The 18,989-nt window shown below is 35.7% G+C and overlaps 1 protein-coding gene across 1 annotated transcript in view; it reads right to left on the bottom strand.

Moving 5' to 3' along the window:
• The window catches only part of TRPM3 (transient receptor potential cation channel subfamily M member 3), a 341,963-nt gene that overhangs the window by 73,490 nt on the left and 249,484 nt on the right, over window positions 1-18,989 (bottom strand). Inside the window, exons 7-8 of the mRNA XM_030466889.1 lie at window positions 8,673-8,847; window positions 1,106-1,229 (exon numbers count right to left, since the gene is read on the bottom strand). Coding sequence (XP_030322749.1) covers window positions 1,106-1,229; window positions 8,673-8,847 — 299 coding nt within the window. The remainder of the gene's footprint in view (window positions 1-1,105; window positions 1,230-8,672; window positions 8,848-18,989) is intronic.

Raw genomic sequence — 18,989 nt, forward strand, 5'->3', positions numbered from 1 at the left:
TTTTTCTTTTTTTTTTTTTTTTTTTTTTTGTTTTGTTTTGTTTTGTTTTGTTTTGTTTTGTTTTTAATTTTGTGTTGGTTCTTTTTTATTAAGTGATGGGCAAGGTAACATCAAAAGGGCTGTTTAGCTTCTCAGTAAAGATCAGTCTAGAAAGGCTTCCTTTTTTTGAAATACTTCTGAACTGGTTTTCCCCATACTGCTCAGAGCTCTTAATTACTCTATGCCATATTTTCAACTAAAATTAAAAGACACTGCAGAGGATGAAATCACAAAGGACTCAGTTTCAGAAAATGAAGTTTCTGTAAAACAGCTGAGTCAGTCTCTCCTCTTGAGTGTTGCAGGCTATCATTAGCTTGGAATTCCACTAAGCTGCAATGTGAATGAAAACCCAAGCTTCCAAGTAAGATTAGGTTTCAAAACTAAAACCTGTTTGTTCAGACATGTAAAAAGTACAAGCCCTGGCTTTGAATTCTGAGTTTTTACAATATATTCTGCTTTAGAAAGTGTTTCTACAAAACCAGCCATCTGAAGCTCCCAAAAATTGTTGAAAGATTTTGCATTCTTCAAGAAATTAAAAGTAAGCATGTTTTAAAAAGATAAATTTGCCACTGCAGAACAGGAGCCTTGGGACAAGCTGTTTTTTTTTTTGTTTGTTTTGTTTTGTTTTGTTTTGGTCACACATTTCTGTAATAAAATGATAGCCTTAGTGATACTTGTGATGTGACAGCATCTTTAAAATACAATTCCAGTGACAGATAAACAATTATGGTTCCTACTGAGGTATTCTGTAGTTGAATGAGGCAGAAATTTAACCATGGCTCACCTGAGGCTGACTGGAAAGTAATAATATCTATACTCTACTACCTGGATTTTGTCCTGTCAAAGGAAATTTAGAGGAATTCACAGATGGAACAGACCTATTGGATTAATCACTTTAAATTAGAAAATACAGATTAAAGCAAACAAAAGTCTTCATGATATAATATTTTAGAGTTTGGATCTCAGTAATAAGACTGGTGAAATCCTTCAAGAGGAAAGACTTCTGACCTGAACGACTTGATCAAAACGATGCTTTGAGCTTTCTTTAAGGAAAGTGTGAACATACCAGCTCCTTCTTCTTCATGCATTCCATGAGGACAATGAAGAGGTGTTGTGCTTGGGTTCGGGTATACGTGAATGTCTTCTGTATGGTAACTAGTAATTGGTCCCTCAAAGACTCGTTGATAAGTCTGAAATTCAAAAAGAAAGAATGAAGTAGAAAAACAGATATGAAGGAACATTATGACTTCAGCCACGGGCCAAGCAAATACGAGCTAAAAAACAAGCCACTGCAAGTTGTGTTGGGTAGGTCTGAAGGACTGGAAATGCAGAAACCATCAGAGACAGATTTGAAAATGCTGTTTTAGAGAAACATGTTGATCATGTTGAGGTGTCCCATTTCCAAAGTTTTTACTTCGTTTCCCATGTATTGTAGGGCAGGTCATTCTAATGATCAGCTTGGGGATTTCCTAACAAAAGTAAGACTCACACTGATAGTCTGGATTTGAGGAAGACCAACACTTCTTGGTGAACTCAAAACTCCTTTCTATTGGTGATTCAGGAGAATTCTACAATAGTTCATTTTATTTGGAGCACTAGTGTTGTGGGTGATTTTGATTTTAGCAGAAATGTCCCCCAAATTTTAACTCACCTTATTGATCCTGCACAACACCAGCTGAGAAAACACAATAAAAATCTCATTTCCCAAATGCACTCTAAGAAATAATTTTGGTTTCTTTTCATGCTGATCTTCTAGGACTTTAAAGGAACTAATTTTTATGTTCCTCCTCAGTGCCAATATTTGTACTTAATGGATCACCCATCAGCAGAAATAAATATTGACTTTACATGGAATATTAGTGTTGGAACCCTTCCCCCAGATATTAAAAAAGGCTATTCCTCAGGACTGTGGTGGGTAAAATATTGCTGTTCTCCATGTCTTGCATCATAGCAGTTTTTTCCCTTAAAAATTGTAACTTTCAAATTAGCTGAATCAGAATGTTTTACTAGATAAATAATTGCTGACCATCTAGAGGAATGAAAATCAGACAATCTTCATAATGCATGTTTTCTGACAGAGGATAAACAAAGTCTTAGCCTCGCACTAACTGCAAAGAATTACCAAAAACAGCACAGTACCTAAAAGTCACTATTAGTTTATAGGAGCTGCTTTGGGGGACCAGTGACCAAACTGCTGTTAATTTCATACAACATTAGTAAAAGTTGCTTGTACTACTTTGCATCAAGGAAGCCCAAATAAGACTGCAGGATATTCTCTACACAATTGAATTTCGAACATGATTTAACCATCTAGTCTTTAAACCTTCAGTAAACATGTTGCTAGAAGTGACAATGAATAGGAATGGGAAAGAGGTATAGGATTCCACACCAGAATAGAGTAGGCGTGGCTTACGGGGTGCATATGATCCCTGTAAATTTGACTTTGACTGTAAATATCCCTGTTGCGCAAGACTTTTACCTCCCAAAGGAACCTGTAAGGCACATATCAATATGTTTGGATAAAAATGAGTTTCAAAGGGGTTTTAGACCATGCTGATCTTTGTTTTTTTACACCTGGCTCCTCCTGTTGTCTTTTACTTTATTAAAGGCTCCTCTTCAATGGAGAGAAGATTTCTGCACTTCTTTTCACTGAGGAGAAGTACAGCCCCAGATGTGCTTTTTTCCTGGGATACTGGAGTGGCAACAAAACTGCATTTACTGCTCATTCATTATGCAAGCACTCCTTCCTCACAATATGACCAGCTTCCTTCCCAAAAAGGCATTTTATGATGAGCTAAAAGCTCCACCCCTCTCGGACAAGAGAGGACTTTCTGGGGGGCAGTTGGAAGAAAAGTAAACTGAAGGCCTCTATAGAAGCAAGAATGTTGCAATAATATAGCAACATGAAACAAAATAGAAAAAAACAGAGAAAAGGTAAAAGTGTAGATTCACTCCATGTTAAAGAAAATCAGCTTGGAAAGGATGACATCCTGAAAAGCTCTTGCAGACTGGTAATTCATACACCACATAAATTCTGAAGCCCTTTCTTAGGCTTTAAAAAAAAAAAAAAAAAGTTTGCAATTTGCTTTAATCAAGAAGGTTGTTCTTAGAAATGGTGCTGTCTCTGTAATATAACTGGTTCAGAATAATGTGTTTTTCTATCCTTCACACTAAGAAAGAAAAAGAAGGCTAACTACAGAGAACAAGTTTGTTAAAAACATTAACTGGAGAATCTAAAAAATATTTAAACAAAGCTCTAACTTACTCTGGAAATGTTATATGAAAATGAAGTACATGAGAAATTAAATGAAGCATGTGAAATAAATACATTTAATTGAAATTAGAGGGCTGCAGAAAAAAACTCCTGAGATCCTGGGATGAAAACCATCCTGTTTTCTCATAGTAATTTAATTTTCCTTAAAGAGGTGTAGAATTCAAACATGAAATTTCATTTCAGAAATTAGCTCTCTCACAGGCCTACACACACACAGAACACAGGAGAAATCTGCTTTCATAAGTGAAAACACACTTCATTGAGTGAAGTAAGAATTAAATTTGAAGGCTTCGAATTAAATTCGGAGGCTGAAGTGACAAAGTAAATAAAGTGACAGTGTATCTCTGTCCAAGATACACTGGAAGATCAAACTCCTTTCAGTGCTTTGGCCAATGTGGAAGAGACAGATGATAGATTGTTGGCATCTTGCCTCCTCAGAAAGAAGCTGTGCCTAATATTTGAAGAGATATGACACATTGTACTCAATCAGATTAGTGTTTTAAACTCACGGAGCATGATTTTTTAGTGAACACTGGAGAGAATTTGAAAAATCTGGTCTATAGCCAGCTCATAAATTATTTATTTTTTTTCCTCTAGAGATTTTTAGTACTGGAGTTGTACAATGAACTAGAGATTTAGAAAGATTATGCACTAGCCCATTTTCAAAATGCAAGTTCATTACAGACTTTTAAAAAAATTATTGTTATAAAAGTGCTTTGAAATTCTCTAAATGAAGAGATCTGCCATTTAGTGCCACTAAATCTGCCATTTAGTGAATGGCAGATAATCTGTTTCAAACTTTTTTTTTTTTTTTTTTTATATATATATTTTTTTTTCACTTTTTGTTCAGGGTAGAGAAAATGTATCTATAAAATATCAGTGTGATATGAAAACTATTCCCTGCTCTAGTTTCTGGGAAGCTTAGGGGATTTTCTGTTTTAATTTTGAATTGCACCTTAGAAAATCACACCATATGTAATAAACATGACTAGAGGCTCTGCTGGTATTTTTTTTTTTCCATTGGAATTACAAATAAGACACTGTGCTTCTTTGTGGAACTCACTGAATTTCTCATACATTTTAAATCCACACATCTTGCATAGCATTGTTATGAGAAGAGACAGAAAATTAATGTAATTATTCCTTTATTCTATTCAGACAGGGATGGTTTCTGGGTGCTTTTATGAAGAATATGCTTTACTCACAGGTCTTCATTGGTGATGGTTCTTCTACAGCATTTTCCCCTGACTATATTAGATTGTTGCCCCTTCACCAAAAGAGACATGATAGTATTTCAGCAAAGAAATTTCTTTATTCTATCCAGCTTTTGATGTGCAAAGTTCTTTCTTACAAAAGAAAAGTAATGATATCAAAATATCAAATGTGAAAGCAACCTTATAAAAGAATTCAGATAGGGTAGGCATCATGGGAGGGAGAGAACCCCCACATCATACCTACATTATGATCTCTTTTGCCTAAAGTGAAAAATTGCTATAGTTTCCTTATTAAAATAAGAAGAGATATTTAAGTAATATATTTTGATTATGAGGTCTAAAAAGTGGATGCAGAGACAGATCAATCCAAAGGCAACCTTTAGTAATTCTCATATGAGACTGCTCATTTAAAGCACAGATAGTTCTTTATGTTTACTTGTGAATATGAAGCAAGTAGTACATTTTTATGGAACTGAGTTGAATTCCTGAAGGGTCTTGAGCTTGCAGAAGCAGAATTGATGGAGTGGTCAATGTGCCTTAAAATCAGATTTAAGATTGCACTTTGATATTGTAAGTCATTCCCCAATGAAGGGTATTTTTCTGTAAGAAAATACTTATCTAAGAAGTGACATAATTTTAACCTAGAGTTTGATTTTTCTCATTTAAAATTCAGCAATTAATTAAAAAAAAAAAAAAAAAAAAAGCTGAGGATTAAAAACTACTCAATGATCCCCTAAATAGTCACACTTTGCAGTTGCTTTGCTTCCAGCTTGTACTTTTATGTGAGACAATGAAATGAGAAGGCATCCTTGATTACAGAGTCAAGAATACTTCAGCTTTATGTGGCAGAGAGCTATTAACAACTACAGTATTCAGAGAGTTATTAATAACTACGATATTCACTGAGGGCTTATTAGGAGCTAAATTTGTGTGTTTATGATCAATCTTATGTTCTTACCCCTCAATGCTGTTGAGTATGTCTTCAACTTTTAAGTAAATGAGAAATGAAGTGCTTCAGAGCCTGGCAAACCTGACTTTTAAATTAGGGCCAATACTGATGAGCAATGAAGTAACTCATTTTACTACAAGGAGAAGCTTGCATTCAAGATAATTTAACTCATTTAGGTTATCCGCATACATAGCTTGCTTGTCATTCAAATGTAAACCATACTGAGAATTTACTCAGCTTACTACTGAGAAATCTATTTGCTTGTAGCAAAATGTAGCCACCCTGTACATTCCTAATAACTTGCTCTATACTTTCCAGAGCAAGGCATAATCCCTGATATCAAAGTTAGAGCAAATTTAAAAATCCCCATCTGTGCTAATTCTGCATATCTGATACTCATAATGCTGAAACCTCAGCTCAGTGGGAAATTGTGTATCTGCCTTGGCTTCCAGCTGGAACTTCAATGTGAGATATGAGATACTGAGGCCTCAAAACTGATTTACCTTCAAAGTCATTTTACTTCAAAGTGTGCTTCACAGTTCCTTCTGACCAGTTCTTGGTACATCACACAGCTGCATGCAACCCTACTGCAAGGCAACACAGGCACACAGCTCTCTCTGTTAAGCTGGCAGCCTGATTCAGCTGAAGCCCAGCAAAGCCCTGCTTACAGTTAAAATACACACCCAAAGACTGCCCTAAATGAGAGAAATGTCTGCCTTTTCATGAGGAAAGCCTACAATCAGGCCTTAAAATAAGGCAGATTCAAGGTCCTTGTCTCTTTGTCCTTTCAAGGATACATCTACATTGACATTGCAAAGGGGTACTGCATCTTAATAATATAAAAATTTGTTCCTTTTTCTGTCATGTTAAATCAATTAGAAAGACTAAATAATGAGAAGGCAAGGCAGGCACATCATGATTCTGTGAAACACACTGCAAAACAACCTGTGGGCAGATACACATTTGTCCAACACTTTCAAGACTCTCCCTGAGAGGGCAGATTGGCACCACACTGATCAAAACTCAAGAAGAGAGCTAAATGTTTTGCTCTCCTTCACTTCCAGAAATAGTCCCTCATCCCCTGGAATGAACCAGGAAATAAACTGAGAAACTCACAGCAGTGCTCAATACACATATACACACATTTTCATATGTACAAAATGAATCCATATTGGTCTGCAATGGGTAAGAATTTAAGACACTGAAAAAACAGCATCATAATACCAACATGCAAGTGCTGAGTTTCTTGCTGCCATGAATGATGTGTTTCTTGAATGATCTATATCAGACATCCAGTGCATAGCAGCTGGAAGACATGCTGTGTCTCAGAGAAAACCCTGATTTGTAGCCAGAAATAAAAGTTTTTTTACTTTATAGTCTTATTGCACAGTGGACTGAAGAACGAAATTGCGCATGCTATTTGGATGTGATACACTGTTTGAAAGTTTTAGATTTATAGTTTTGTGTAACTTAGATTCCATCCATAAGAAAAAGCTAGTAGCTGAACTTGGCTAATGTGCCAGTTATTCAGTATTCTCATATTGCTATGTGCTATTCAAAAATAGGTTAGAGTGGGGAAAAAGTATTCAATTTGTATCAAAAGTATTCAATTATGTATAACTTATTAAAAATAAGTTATCTGATAATATTGTAGACACCACCTGCAATGTAACACCACAGAAAGAAGATCCATAGTATCCATAGGAGAATATTAGTTTTCACAAAGCCAGACTTGAACATCTCACATAGGAAATTACTTGCTTGTTCTGCCTCTAGTGATACTGTCACTTGCCTTTCTTACAGGCAGGAGTTTGAGATTATGAAACAGGAACAAGAATCATAGAATGGTTTGGTTTGGAAGAGACTTCAGAGATCACTTAGTTCCAACGCCCCTGACAATGGACACCTCCCAACAGATCAGGCTGCTCAAAGCCCAAATCTGACCTCGAGCACTTCCAGGGAGTAGGCATCCACAACTTTCCTGTGTAACCTGTTCAAGTGTCTCACCACACTCAGACAAAATAATTTCTCCCTTATGCCTGCTTTAATGATATTATATTTAAATTTGAAACCATTGTGCTTTGTCCTGTTGCTGCAGACCCTCAAAAGAAGTCTCTGTCTTTCTTATATGCTCCTTTTATATACTGAAATAAATTGCAGTCATTCCCTACTTGCTATATTCTTTTTCTGACATCAGAAGAGAGGAAAGGTAGATAGAAACTGCATAGGTATATAGCAAACAAATGGGTGGAACATGCTTGAGTAAGATTATGTTAAATGTGTTAATGGTAAGGCCATTTAAATGAGAGAAACAACTCAGAAAAAACCTAGCACATTCAGACCTATCCAAGATGCAGCACTGGACTTTGCATGAAGTTGAATATAAAATTGATTTAATATGTAGAAAACTATCTTATTACCAATATAAGTTTTAGGTTCAGTAAATTAATGACCTAAAAAACCCAAACAAAACCCAAAATAGTGCTTGATTTAGAACGAAGTGTTTATGGGTTTATGTTTTATTATTTGAATAATTGTTGTTGGTGTAAATCCATATTGTCACCTATTCTAACAATACAAAAATTAGCCCCTTCCCAGTGAATGCTGACTGGAAGATTACTGCAGCTATTTAAACAAAAACCATTAAATAGCTCTGTGCTATAAGAATCTGTGGTGGTGTTGGTTCCACATTTATCTTTTATTCTCGAATTATTAAATCATCCCTTTTTTGTTATTTTCTATTCCCAGCAGAAGTCCCAGAAGAAAATCCACCTTTGCTGATGACACCAAGATATGAAGCTGAAAAGTAAAATTACTATAAAGAAAATTGATTCTATCCTAGTTCATACCAGGACATAATGCAAACCATTTTATGATTCTGATTCTGTGGTACCCTTGCCTTCTTTACCATAGGAGATACCATACATTGTACTTGTTAATATGTTACATGTCATGGCAAATAAGCTATATACTACAATTTCTACACCTCTGTTTTGTTCTGCAGACTTTCCTTCATATTTTAGTTTCTCTTTTTTTCTGGATACCTTCAATATTTCACTTGTGCTCATGATGGAAGCATCCATATGAGGAGGGTATTGCATTTGCACTATTGCTAATGATTTCCTGGGCTTTTTCTCACCAGCAAATGGAGCCTGTGGATGGAGAAAGAACACACACTTAGGAGGAAATTACTTACCCTCCTTCTTCAGAGTATTTGTGACCAAAGGCAAGGATGTCAGATGCCCGACCGCTGCCATCACATATCACCACAGGAACAGGAGGAGTGTCTCGCAGGTACTCCAGAACGATGGAGATCACATTGGGACCTCCTTCCACAATGAGGGCCACCACTGGAACTCCTTGGCCAATTCCTGGGGTGAAAGAAAAAAGCAAGCAAAAAAACCCAAACAAAAAAGAAAAGGAACAAAAAAACGGGAAGGCAGCAAAACAAACAAAATGTAACACAAGACGGGAAAAAAAAATAATAATAAGATCAGACTAAATTACTGCATTGTGAATGTACAGTGTTATTTTAGAGAAAATGACATGTGAAAATCATAGATTTTAAGGACAGAAGGGACCAGTTTAGACATCTTATTTTACTGCATAAAATAAGATTTTCTAGAATTATCTTATATTCTACACACAATAGTTATGGTTGAAATATACTGTGAACTTTATAAAACATCTAATATTGGTTTGAAAACTACCTCAATTCTTCAGACCATGTTTGGAATCATGACTTTGAATTATGCTTGTTATCTGGAGTTTGTCTGTTTCTGATTCTGGTCGTCCAGTAGCTTTGCTTGCTGCCTTCAGATACCCTCTATGAAATATTTTTTGCCATATTAAATACATTTTAAGGTTGCAGCTGAATACCCCTTTAACTGCTCTTTGATACAATAAATGCATTCTGTTACAACTCACTGCAATACTTGTTTTCCAATTCTTGTCATTCTCACAGTTTTCTCTCAGAAATTCTCAGAGTTCTCTCCAGGTTTTGGAGCATATTCTTTGACTTGCAGACCTCACACTGGGGACATTGCTCCCCTGCACTAAGAGCAATCCTCAGCCACAGGAGGCATACCATAATTTTCAGCACTTGTGGTATAATTCAATGGGAGCCCCCTGCAAGAGTTGCAGCACTGACTTTGCCAGGAAAGTCTTAAGGATTTAGAGAAATATGACAAGAGGCTGGTGTTAACATGACAGAAAAGTCTTTTCTGGTTGTCACTTCTTGATAGTTGAAACTTTCAAAAGGAGTAAAGCAGTAGAATGACTCGAACAGTTCCTATTAGCATTTTTTGTTAACAGAAAGCCTTTTTCCTTTAAAATTAACTTTTCCTAAGAAAAGCTGTACACATTCTGCTCAAAAATCTGGATGTTTCACAGAAATATAAACAGTGCCCTCAACTTCTAGTATTTGGATTGGGAAAAGTTACATGAGGCCTGGCAACAACAAATTTTATTCTGGATGCCTCATGTTTCCATTTAGAGTTCAGTCCACAGAAGCAAAACCTATGAGACTGTCACTGTTTTTGACAGTCGCAGTTTTTTTAAAGAATTCAATTGACATCAACAAGTGAACTGTTCTTTAGAAAGGAAAAAAAAAACCCACCATTTCTTATATACCTCCTGACCACTTTACAGGCAAACACTGCTTCCTGAAGCTATTATCAGCATATCTTGTGATGGCTTTATATACTGTCAGTCGTGGCTTTTTAACTATATAAGAGCAGTGTCTTGTGTTTATGTTAAGAAAATTATAACCAGAATTATATAACTCAGGCTAATGAAAGAGAGTAAGACAGGCAGAATATAATAAGGTAGTCAATGGAATGAGTTTCATGGAGCTCACTGGTTATTACCAAGAACACCCCTGAAATGCAGCTCTACTTAATCATTAATTTCTTTTGGTGGCTAAGTTCTTTTTGAAGGTCTCAGTGGAAAAGCTGGGTTGAGGCACAGAGTTAAGCAAGAGACAAAAATCAAGAACTTTGCTTAAGAAGAGTGCATTATAGATCTGACAGCTCAACTTGTCCCATAGGTGCTTCCAACAACTGTAAGGGATTTAAGCTAAGGATGAATTTTGTTTGGTAAATTTACATTGTTTTAATCATGCTTAAAATTGCATTCTTTATAAAAGGATATAGAGATTCACATCAAAATCCCATATTTTTTTCCTGACAATCTTAAAAATAATATGACTTTTTCCCATATCAATACTTGTAATATGATATATCTGCTTGTAGTTGAGAATGCACATTAGAAGTATGCTCAGGCTGTCCTTCACTACTAGGGAAAAAACAAAATGTTGTTTATAGTTATGTCTACTACTTCCAATAAAGTAGAACTGGTACTGACATTTGCTAATAAGATAATATTGAGAAATATTCTCAGTAATGACATTAAGGGTTGAGTTATAGAGCTAGAGAAAGTTCAAGATGCAAAGTAATTTAATCAGTGATTAATAAATTTTGCTGTAAAGTGGGAACTCAGGAGAAAATACTGGAAAAGAGAAAGGAGTGGTCAAGCTGACCATGGAACTGAATCTTTTTTACAGCAAGAGCATGAAAAAGGCAGGTATAATCCTGGAATACAAAGCAAAGCATTTTCAGTAGGAAATACGGGTACATCAATGCCATTGCACAAGCCACTCATGAAATCCATGCTAAATACTGTCTGCAGCTATGCTTGTTCATGTTCAAAAAGGACAAACTGGAACAAGTTGAGGAAAAAGCCATGTGAAGCACACAGGGAATCAAGACTCCATTTTATGAGACAAGATTAGATGGCTCATCTTTCTCAGCAATAGAAGCATGAAAGACAATATGTCTGATTATCTTCATGACATACAGCACATTAACTATTTTTGATTGAGTTCAGATTTCTGATTTTCAGAGGACTGGGGCACTCACGGCCTTCTAATTAGAATAAAAAGGAAAAACTTTCTGAAGTTGGAGTAATTCACAATAATTATTATCAATGCAGACACTTCATGGGTCTCAGATTGTTGCTAAAACAGGTTCATTCAGTCTAGTGGAAGCTTGCTTATTCTGGCTGTATTCTGCTGGATTTTGATCAGCTGCATAATTATAATACTATAAATAATGATGGTTAGCCTATGCTGCTGAACTTTTTTTTTTTTTTTTTTTTTGGCCAATAATTTGGCTATTTGAAAATATTTCTAAAATTCTTGTTGCATTCTTTTCTCCTTTTTAAAGAATTTTCTAAAAACCTTATAATCACAACAATTGCATGGCATATAACAGTCCCCTGCAAATTGCAGTTGTGTTTCACTGGGTGTAATAATTCTTTAATGAGACTTCATAGATTTGAGTTTTAAAAAAGGTCATGTGAATGTTAATTTATCATATTTGATTCCATTCCAGACGGAGATGCAACACTTCCTATTATTCTGGAAGATTTCTTTGTGAAACAAAAAAGATTTAAAACACAAAGTTGATTTCTACATCTCACATTCATTTTAGAAATCCTCTTGAGTTTCAGTAAATTGATTTAAAAAAAATTTTGTTTTCATTGTTCTCCATAAATAGCTTTGGTTTGTAAAAATATATTGTTTATTTAGTTCAGAGGGAAAATTAGTAAGTACATTTCTGGAATTTGAAATCAGTTAATAATACTTGGTTGATATTTCTTCAGGTAACCATTTCTGGCTTTCTGGAAAGTTCTCTAGACTACAATTGTCTGAATCCTTATGTTACAAAGTTTTCCTGACTTAAAATTTCTGAGTAGCGGTGATATTCACAGTGTGTGAAAAGAAGTCCATAGATATGGGAAAAAAGCAATATTTGCTTAAATATCTTAAATTTTGAATAGAGGGTGAGGATTATCACATTCTTAGTTTTTCATAACGTTCCCAATCACATTTAAATTATTTGTGATATATCTGTTTCAGAACAAAAGCTTAGCTACTCACACTAAGAAGTTTGCATCTGAATGTGAGCCTGGCAAAACACAGAACAATTTGAGTTAAACATTTATGTCGTTTCATACTGAAAATCTTGGATGCACTTTGGTGCTAAATATTAGGAATTTGTAAGTGAATGCAGAATGTCTGTAGAAAAGATTCAAAGGGTGCAAAGATATTGATTGATTAGTTCTGATTAGATATTTACACTGCATTTGTTAATGATTTTGCACCTGTGAAATTGAGAACTGACCATTCTTTGTTTTAGTGTAATACCAGGCCAATTTGAAATATGTTGGCATGCAGTGGCAATAAGAAAAAACATCTAACTTTGGGAAAAATATAGCTGATGGACTTCTCTTTAATTAGTAACCAAAATATTTTTCCTTCTTGAACTCTGCATCTCCTTAGAAATGCAAGATTCAGTAATTCTCTGCAAGAGCACTGTTTCAGCTTGTACATGCACACTATATAATAGCCCAAGACGAAGAGGCCAGAAGTGGCAGATATATCCACTGGGAGACTATTGTTTCTGCCACTTCCCTTAGAAGAAGAACATCAGTCTGCGAGGTGAGATGCTAAATTGGAAGGTAATATATCCCTTACAGTGACACGTATATCATCTGTATAAAAAAGAGGTTCTTGCTCATGTTAAGGCTGTCAGAAAGGAGACAATGCCAAGATAAAACCATCCTGGATGAAAAATTGGACTACTGTATAGGAGATGTGAAACACCTCACACAAACTTGCATATTTTTTAATGTTATTTAAATACTTTCTAGATATTTTTCATAAGTATTTCTTATTTAATAAGGTCTCCACCTCAAATCCTGAAGTCTTAGCAATTCTGCTTAAATGCAAAAAGACAGGTAGTCTCCCATGGCTTAATTAATAGAATACAGGCAAAACAGTGCTTACCTTTTCATTTTATATGATTCATCTAAAAAGAATAAACACTCACAAAAACCTGAGACTTAAAATCACTTCTGTGAGGCTCATCATTGCCTTATTTTCTAAAACAATAATTTGTATTTGGAGCATTTCAGTAAGCAGAGATTTTTGCTGGGCAGACTAGATTGCCAAGTGTCAGAGACTGTAGATATTGTTGGTGCCACATTGTATGAAATATTTATACAGTCAACCTAAGGCTTCATTACTGTGCTATTGCCTTTTTGGCCAGCAACTGAGCCAATGAGACACTTTCCAGCAACTGTGATTCCAGAAAGCTATATGCGTATCAAAACATTTGTCCTGATGTCCACAAGTGAAAACTTCCAGGCCTTTATATTATTATTCAGAAAAATAATCCCATTTTCCCCTTGACACAGCAATAGTACATGAATATGTCGTGGAAAACAGTAAAATAGATGAAATGAATGAATCTGGAAATGGAAGCAAAGAGAAACGGCATAATGTCTGTGCTGTGAGAAAGGATTAAAAAAAATCTACCAGGCTTTGCAGAAGCCCTACTTTTGTTTTCCCCGTTCTTGGAAGACCATGAATATTTTATACTGTGAGTATATTTATAAATAATCTATAACTATCTTATAAATTATTACAAATTCTTTTTATGAAGGGCTAAACATGAGTTACTCGTTCTGTAGACCAACAGGTGAATAAAATGCCTTATTTACTACAAAATGGATTTACTACTCATGTTTTCAAGTGTGCTTATATTAGTAACTGGGACATATCAGTATGCTGTGTACTGCTTCTGAGTTCACCCCTGAGATCACTGCAAACAAAACTGAGAAGCTTGAGTTCACTGTCCCTGACCAGAGATGTTTCAAATTGTTCATTTTAACACTGTTTGGTGGTAGGTGCATCTGAGTTTATTTCCCACTGGATGACTTTACTCCTTCATAGGGTCAGATATGTTGGTGCGGGTCCCCCAACATTAATTTTCTTTTTCTACCTGGAAATTTTGTCTGGAGACTTTTTAATAATTTGGAATTTATTTAGGGGCTCACGGTTGTCCCACTGGAGAAGTTACTGCACAGCTGTTGGCACAAGATTGGCACATAGCTGGGAATCTGTCTCACATTTCCCATCAAAGTGCATCTGTAGGGCAAAGTCTCCAGAAGGTGAACAGAAGAACTGAATAGAGAAACTTTGGGCTTACAGTGTAAATATGATAGTCATCATGGACATAGCCAGGGACTCTATAAACAATTTTCAGGTGCGGGTAGAGTAAGCTTCCATGAATCTACACATAGTACAAGTGCAGTCAGTCTGACATCTCAAACTCTTTTCTTAAGGAGGCACACACTGCTCATCTGCACAGCATGCACACAGGAGTCTCAGCCTTCCTGGAAATCCTGACCCTACTGCAGGCATGTACAGAGATGTATAAGGTGACATTGAGCTGGAATGGCCCACGAGTTCTCCATGAAATCAAGTGTATTTGCATGATCAAGGGGCCTCTACAGCTTTGCACCTCACCACTCTCCAAATCCTTAACAGGTTACTAAACTCTCCTGGACCTGGGTGAAGTACAGATGGTGGGGTACATAAATGAGCAAGTTTCTCCACTGGCTGTCATGTCACAGGTTATCGTGCTTATTTGACATAGTAAAATAATGAAAATTGAAAATTTCTATGACAGACTTTAGATTTGTTTCAGACCTCTGACTTGTGTATGTCCTGAAATGTCCCTACCATTTGTGGGCTACAAACTACAGCTACCTTTCTACCTGCAAAATTCTTTTACAATGGCTCTCTTAGGGGGTAGACGCAATGCTCTCTTAGTGGTTGACAAACACAACCATAAAACAGAAGTCTAAAACTATAAATCAACAGATATATAGATATTACTGTGCCTGCAAATGTTTGGAGCTGGACAGTGTGCTAAAAGACACTTATATAGATCACTTTGCACAGGTTTTTTATCCCAAATGCCACATTGTTTCCTGAAAGTCAAACTTTTACATCCTTACAGAAGTAAAACTAATTCGCATGCAAAGCCAGAGAATTTTAAACTTTTCCTATCACATAATTTTACATAAATTGAACCTCTGTTTCTTCCAGGTTTTCCTCCATTCCGTGTCTGTTTAATGGCAAAAACATTTTTAATTTTTTTTTAAGGTATTCTTCCAGATAAATGGAAATTCTTCCTTTATTATAAGGAATGAACCACAAGTTTTTCCCAAAGATATTAAGAAAAAATTTGCCTGACCTTTTCTCCTTTAACTAAGTGCCTATTAATCTGGACCACAGCTTCCTCTGCATCTGTGACCTCAGGAATTTTGTGCTAGCCATACCTTTGAAATTAACCTTCAGGATTGTTTCACAAGCCCTGTGCTGGTGTCTCTCTCCTCTCTGACAAATTTCTGCTCTGCTAGCAGGCAAATACTTGTGTGGCTCTGAGGCAGGACCCAATTGCACCCTCTGTTGCAGCCATATGTATCATTTAGGGGCAGAGCCTGTGATAGTTAGCTGGCTTAAGAATTAGTCAACTGTAACAATAAATGTGAAGACAAAAAGCCAGCATGGTAAACAAGTAAGAACAGGTTTTATTCTAGCATACTGAAGATAAATATCCCTCCCTTTACATATATGGTATCCCTCATATACATTCATACAGAACTGTATGGTATGGTAAACAAAAGTTTTTAAAATGGCAAAAAACTTCATAAATACAATTCTATTTATTTATTTATTTATCAACTTGGCCTTGTAAAACTTGGGTAACTTGGTTTCAGAGGTTTATTTAGTCTTAACACAAATGCACTCTGAACACAATTACTACAACCCTATAATCAATAGGTATCTTGACACTCACTTTAATTTGGCGAATTCTAACTACTTCATCTTGGTTTGGTTTTATTTGATTGTTACAAATGTTTTGGGTGTATAACAGCTGAAACAAAACTACACTGCATTTGAATGCCATATGAATGAACATTTACTAAATCAAAATGAAAAGTAAATAAAAATTCATAATATTATGATCTCAGAATTAATGATATTACTAGCTAGGAATAGAGACACCAAAACTACCCTGCACGTGTAGTTTAATGCAAGTGCCAGAGTAAAAAAATCCTTAACTGCATCATACAGATGATGTCCTTCCTAGGTAGAAGCTATTCATTCAACGGATGAGATTATTGTTCAGGACTTCTTGATGCAAGGATTGTAAATCAGAAGCATGTAATAGGAAATACCATTTCAATGCCAACAGAAGACTGATAAAGTGCTCTAAAGCTCAGAAAAAATATTCATTTGTTTACAAGCTTCTTGACAGTTTTGAATGGCATTTTGATCAAGTCTGATTTTAGCTTTAAATGAAACATGTGAGTTGAACTACAATATTTGAGTGGAAAACAACTAATAAGCATTAATCTTGCATATTTGAAATGGGGCAAACTAGCATTTATTTCTGATATTTTTGCAGTTGATCCTTACGTTGTTTTGAAACTCTATTTGGACTGTGGGGGTCTTGGCAACTTAAAAGAAAACCAGAGCCAGTTCTTAGCTGAAGGAGTTTTTCTTAAAAGTCCAATTTCCAGGCCACTGTTATATTTTATGGGACAGCAGGTTGTTGCATTAGCAAAGACTGAAAGAAATACAACGCATAAAAACTGTGGCTTTAAAAAGCAATTTGTTCCAACTGCTTGCATAGCACTTTGATATCCTAGTGAGAAGTAGTTACAGGGAATGGGTAAACAACTGAATATGTTTTTGGAATTTTAATAAAAAGAAGTCCATCCAGTGTGAACTTAAAAGTTTGAAGAAAGTAATTTTCAATTTCTGAACTAATATTTGCCTTACAGTAGCAACACAGAGTCAACAGATAGTGTTCTTTGATTGTCTAGAGAGTGTGTCTAACCACAGGGTAAGTGCTGTTTAAACAGATTTAAAAAGGCAGTGGATTTACATCAGTCTAAAATGTTTGCCCACAGAGAAGTGTCTGCTTCACCTCTGGATATCTCTGCTGTACTGCCTCATTACTGCCTCAGAAAGGATAAGTCATAACAGAGAACATCCTGAAATAACCCAGATCCTTCCTATTACTTTACTCGGAAACAACAAATCCATATGCCTTGTTTTTCAGGCAATTGTTTTCAGCATTCACACCCTTTTGGAACCATCTCCACGTGTGTATGAAACAACTTCGACTATAATATCAGTAGCAAATCAATAAGATCACCTGCATACACAATATAGCAGTATCCCCCAGCTCTACAAATCACAGCTGCTGTATGCTCAGCACCAGAACCAGTACATTAACATTAAGTGAATATGACTGAAAAAAAAGGAATGTAACATGCTTTCACAGGATGATGGAGAGGTATGCTGGGCTTTACTACCCAGAGAGACATAAACATTCCACAGATGCTACAGCCAGATCTCCAATTATCACCCCTTATCTCCATTATCTTACCCTGAGCATAAGCAGCTCGAGACAGTTGTTTATTGTAAGCCTTGAAAGGTCTTGAAATCCTTGATGGAGCAAAGAAACTTATAGTTTTGGTTGTGTTTGTTTATTTGTTTATAAAAAGAAGGAACTGAAACTCAAGCCTCTTCTGAACAACTTTTCTATTTTTATAAATTAGGTCGAACTTCCACTTCTTTGGAGGCTCATTAAATGTCCTATGTCTACAGAAATCAAAGTAATGTGGTAATACTACAATTCTTAAGAATATTGTCTTCCTCAAACGCACAGAACTAAAGGATTATGTGTGACAGAATGACACAAAACCACAAGTAATAAAGAAAAGCTCATAACCATTTGACTTCCTTTTGCTTTTCAATTTATTTTTTGACTTTTCTTCTGTTGTGGGATTATTGAATCACATTTGCTATCATTTCCTTTGACTTTTTCATACTTCCCAACCACATATTAAAATTACTATTATACATTTTGTGCTGCTTTATTGTTTCCCTTGTAGTTCACATTATTTTCTCTTGTTCCCCTCACTTTCATTTCCATCTTTCTAATTTCCTTTTTGGTATCGCAATCACACTTTCACTTTCTCTCCCCTTCTATCTAAGCCATAATCCTCTTTTATCCTCTCTATCTTAAATTCTCCGCTTTACGGAGAGTACGAGCACATTACATTTGTCCCAGCCTGCTTTCCTTTCTCTTCTGCCTCTTCTATGTATTTTCACTCATTTTTATTTGCTCAGTGTTCCTTGTTCATCTGACTAAACCTGCCTACTGATGTACCTGCCATCCTACCAGAGGCAGCACTGACAGACAAATCTGTATACTTCACACCTGGACCATATCTTTCTTTAATATTAGACCAATCCTAAAAACTCCTTCAACGGACATAACCCTGCCATCAGTGACCCTTGCAATATAGGAATGACCCATTTGGTCACTTCCTGTAGGATGACAATGTAAAGTTTAAAACAAGCACTTCAGGTTCAAAGATAAGCACACAAGAACCTCCATAGATTTCAGTCGAAATTCCTATCTGTCCTAGCAGTCAATACTTTATTAGGCTGGTAGTACAGGACCTAACTGATTTTGCTTTTCTAGGAAACTCATGGGCTGTAGATAAGATAAAGGTGTAAGAAACTGTAGAGTAATAACATCTGTAACAACATTTTCACATTCTGTCTTATCGTCCTTGG

The sequence above is a fragment of the Calypte anna genome, chromosome Z (genome assembly GCF_003957555.1).
Source record: "Calypte anna isolate BGI_N300 chromosome Z, bCalAnn1_v1.p, whole genome shotgun sequence".
Lineage (NCBI taxonomy): Eukaryota > Metazoa > Chordata > Aves > Apodiformes > Trochilidae > Calypte > Calypte anna.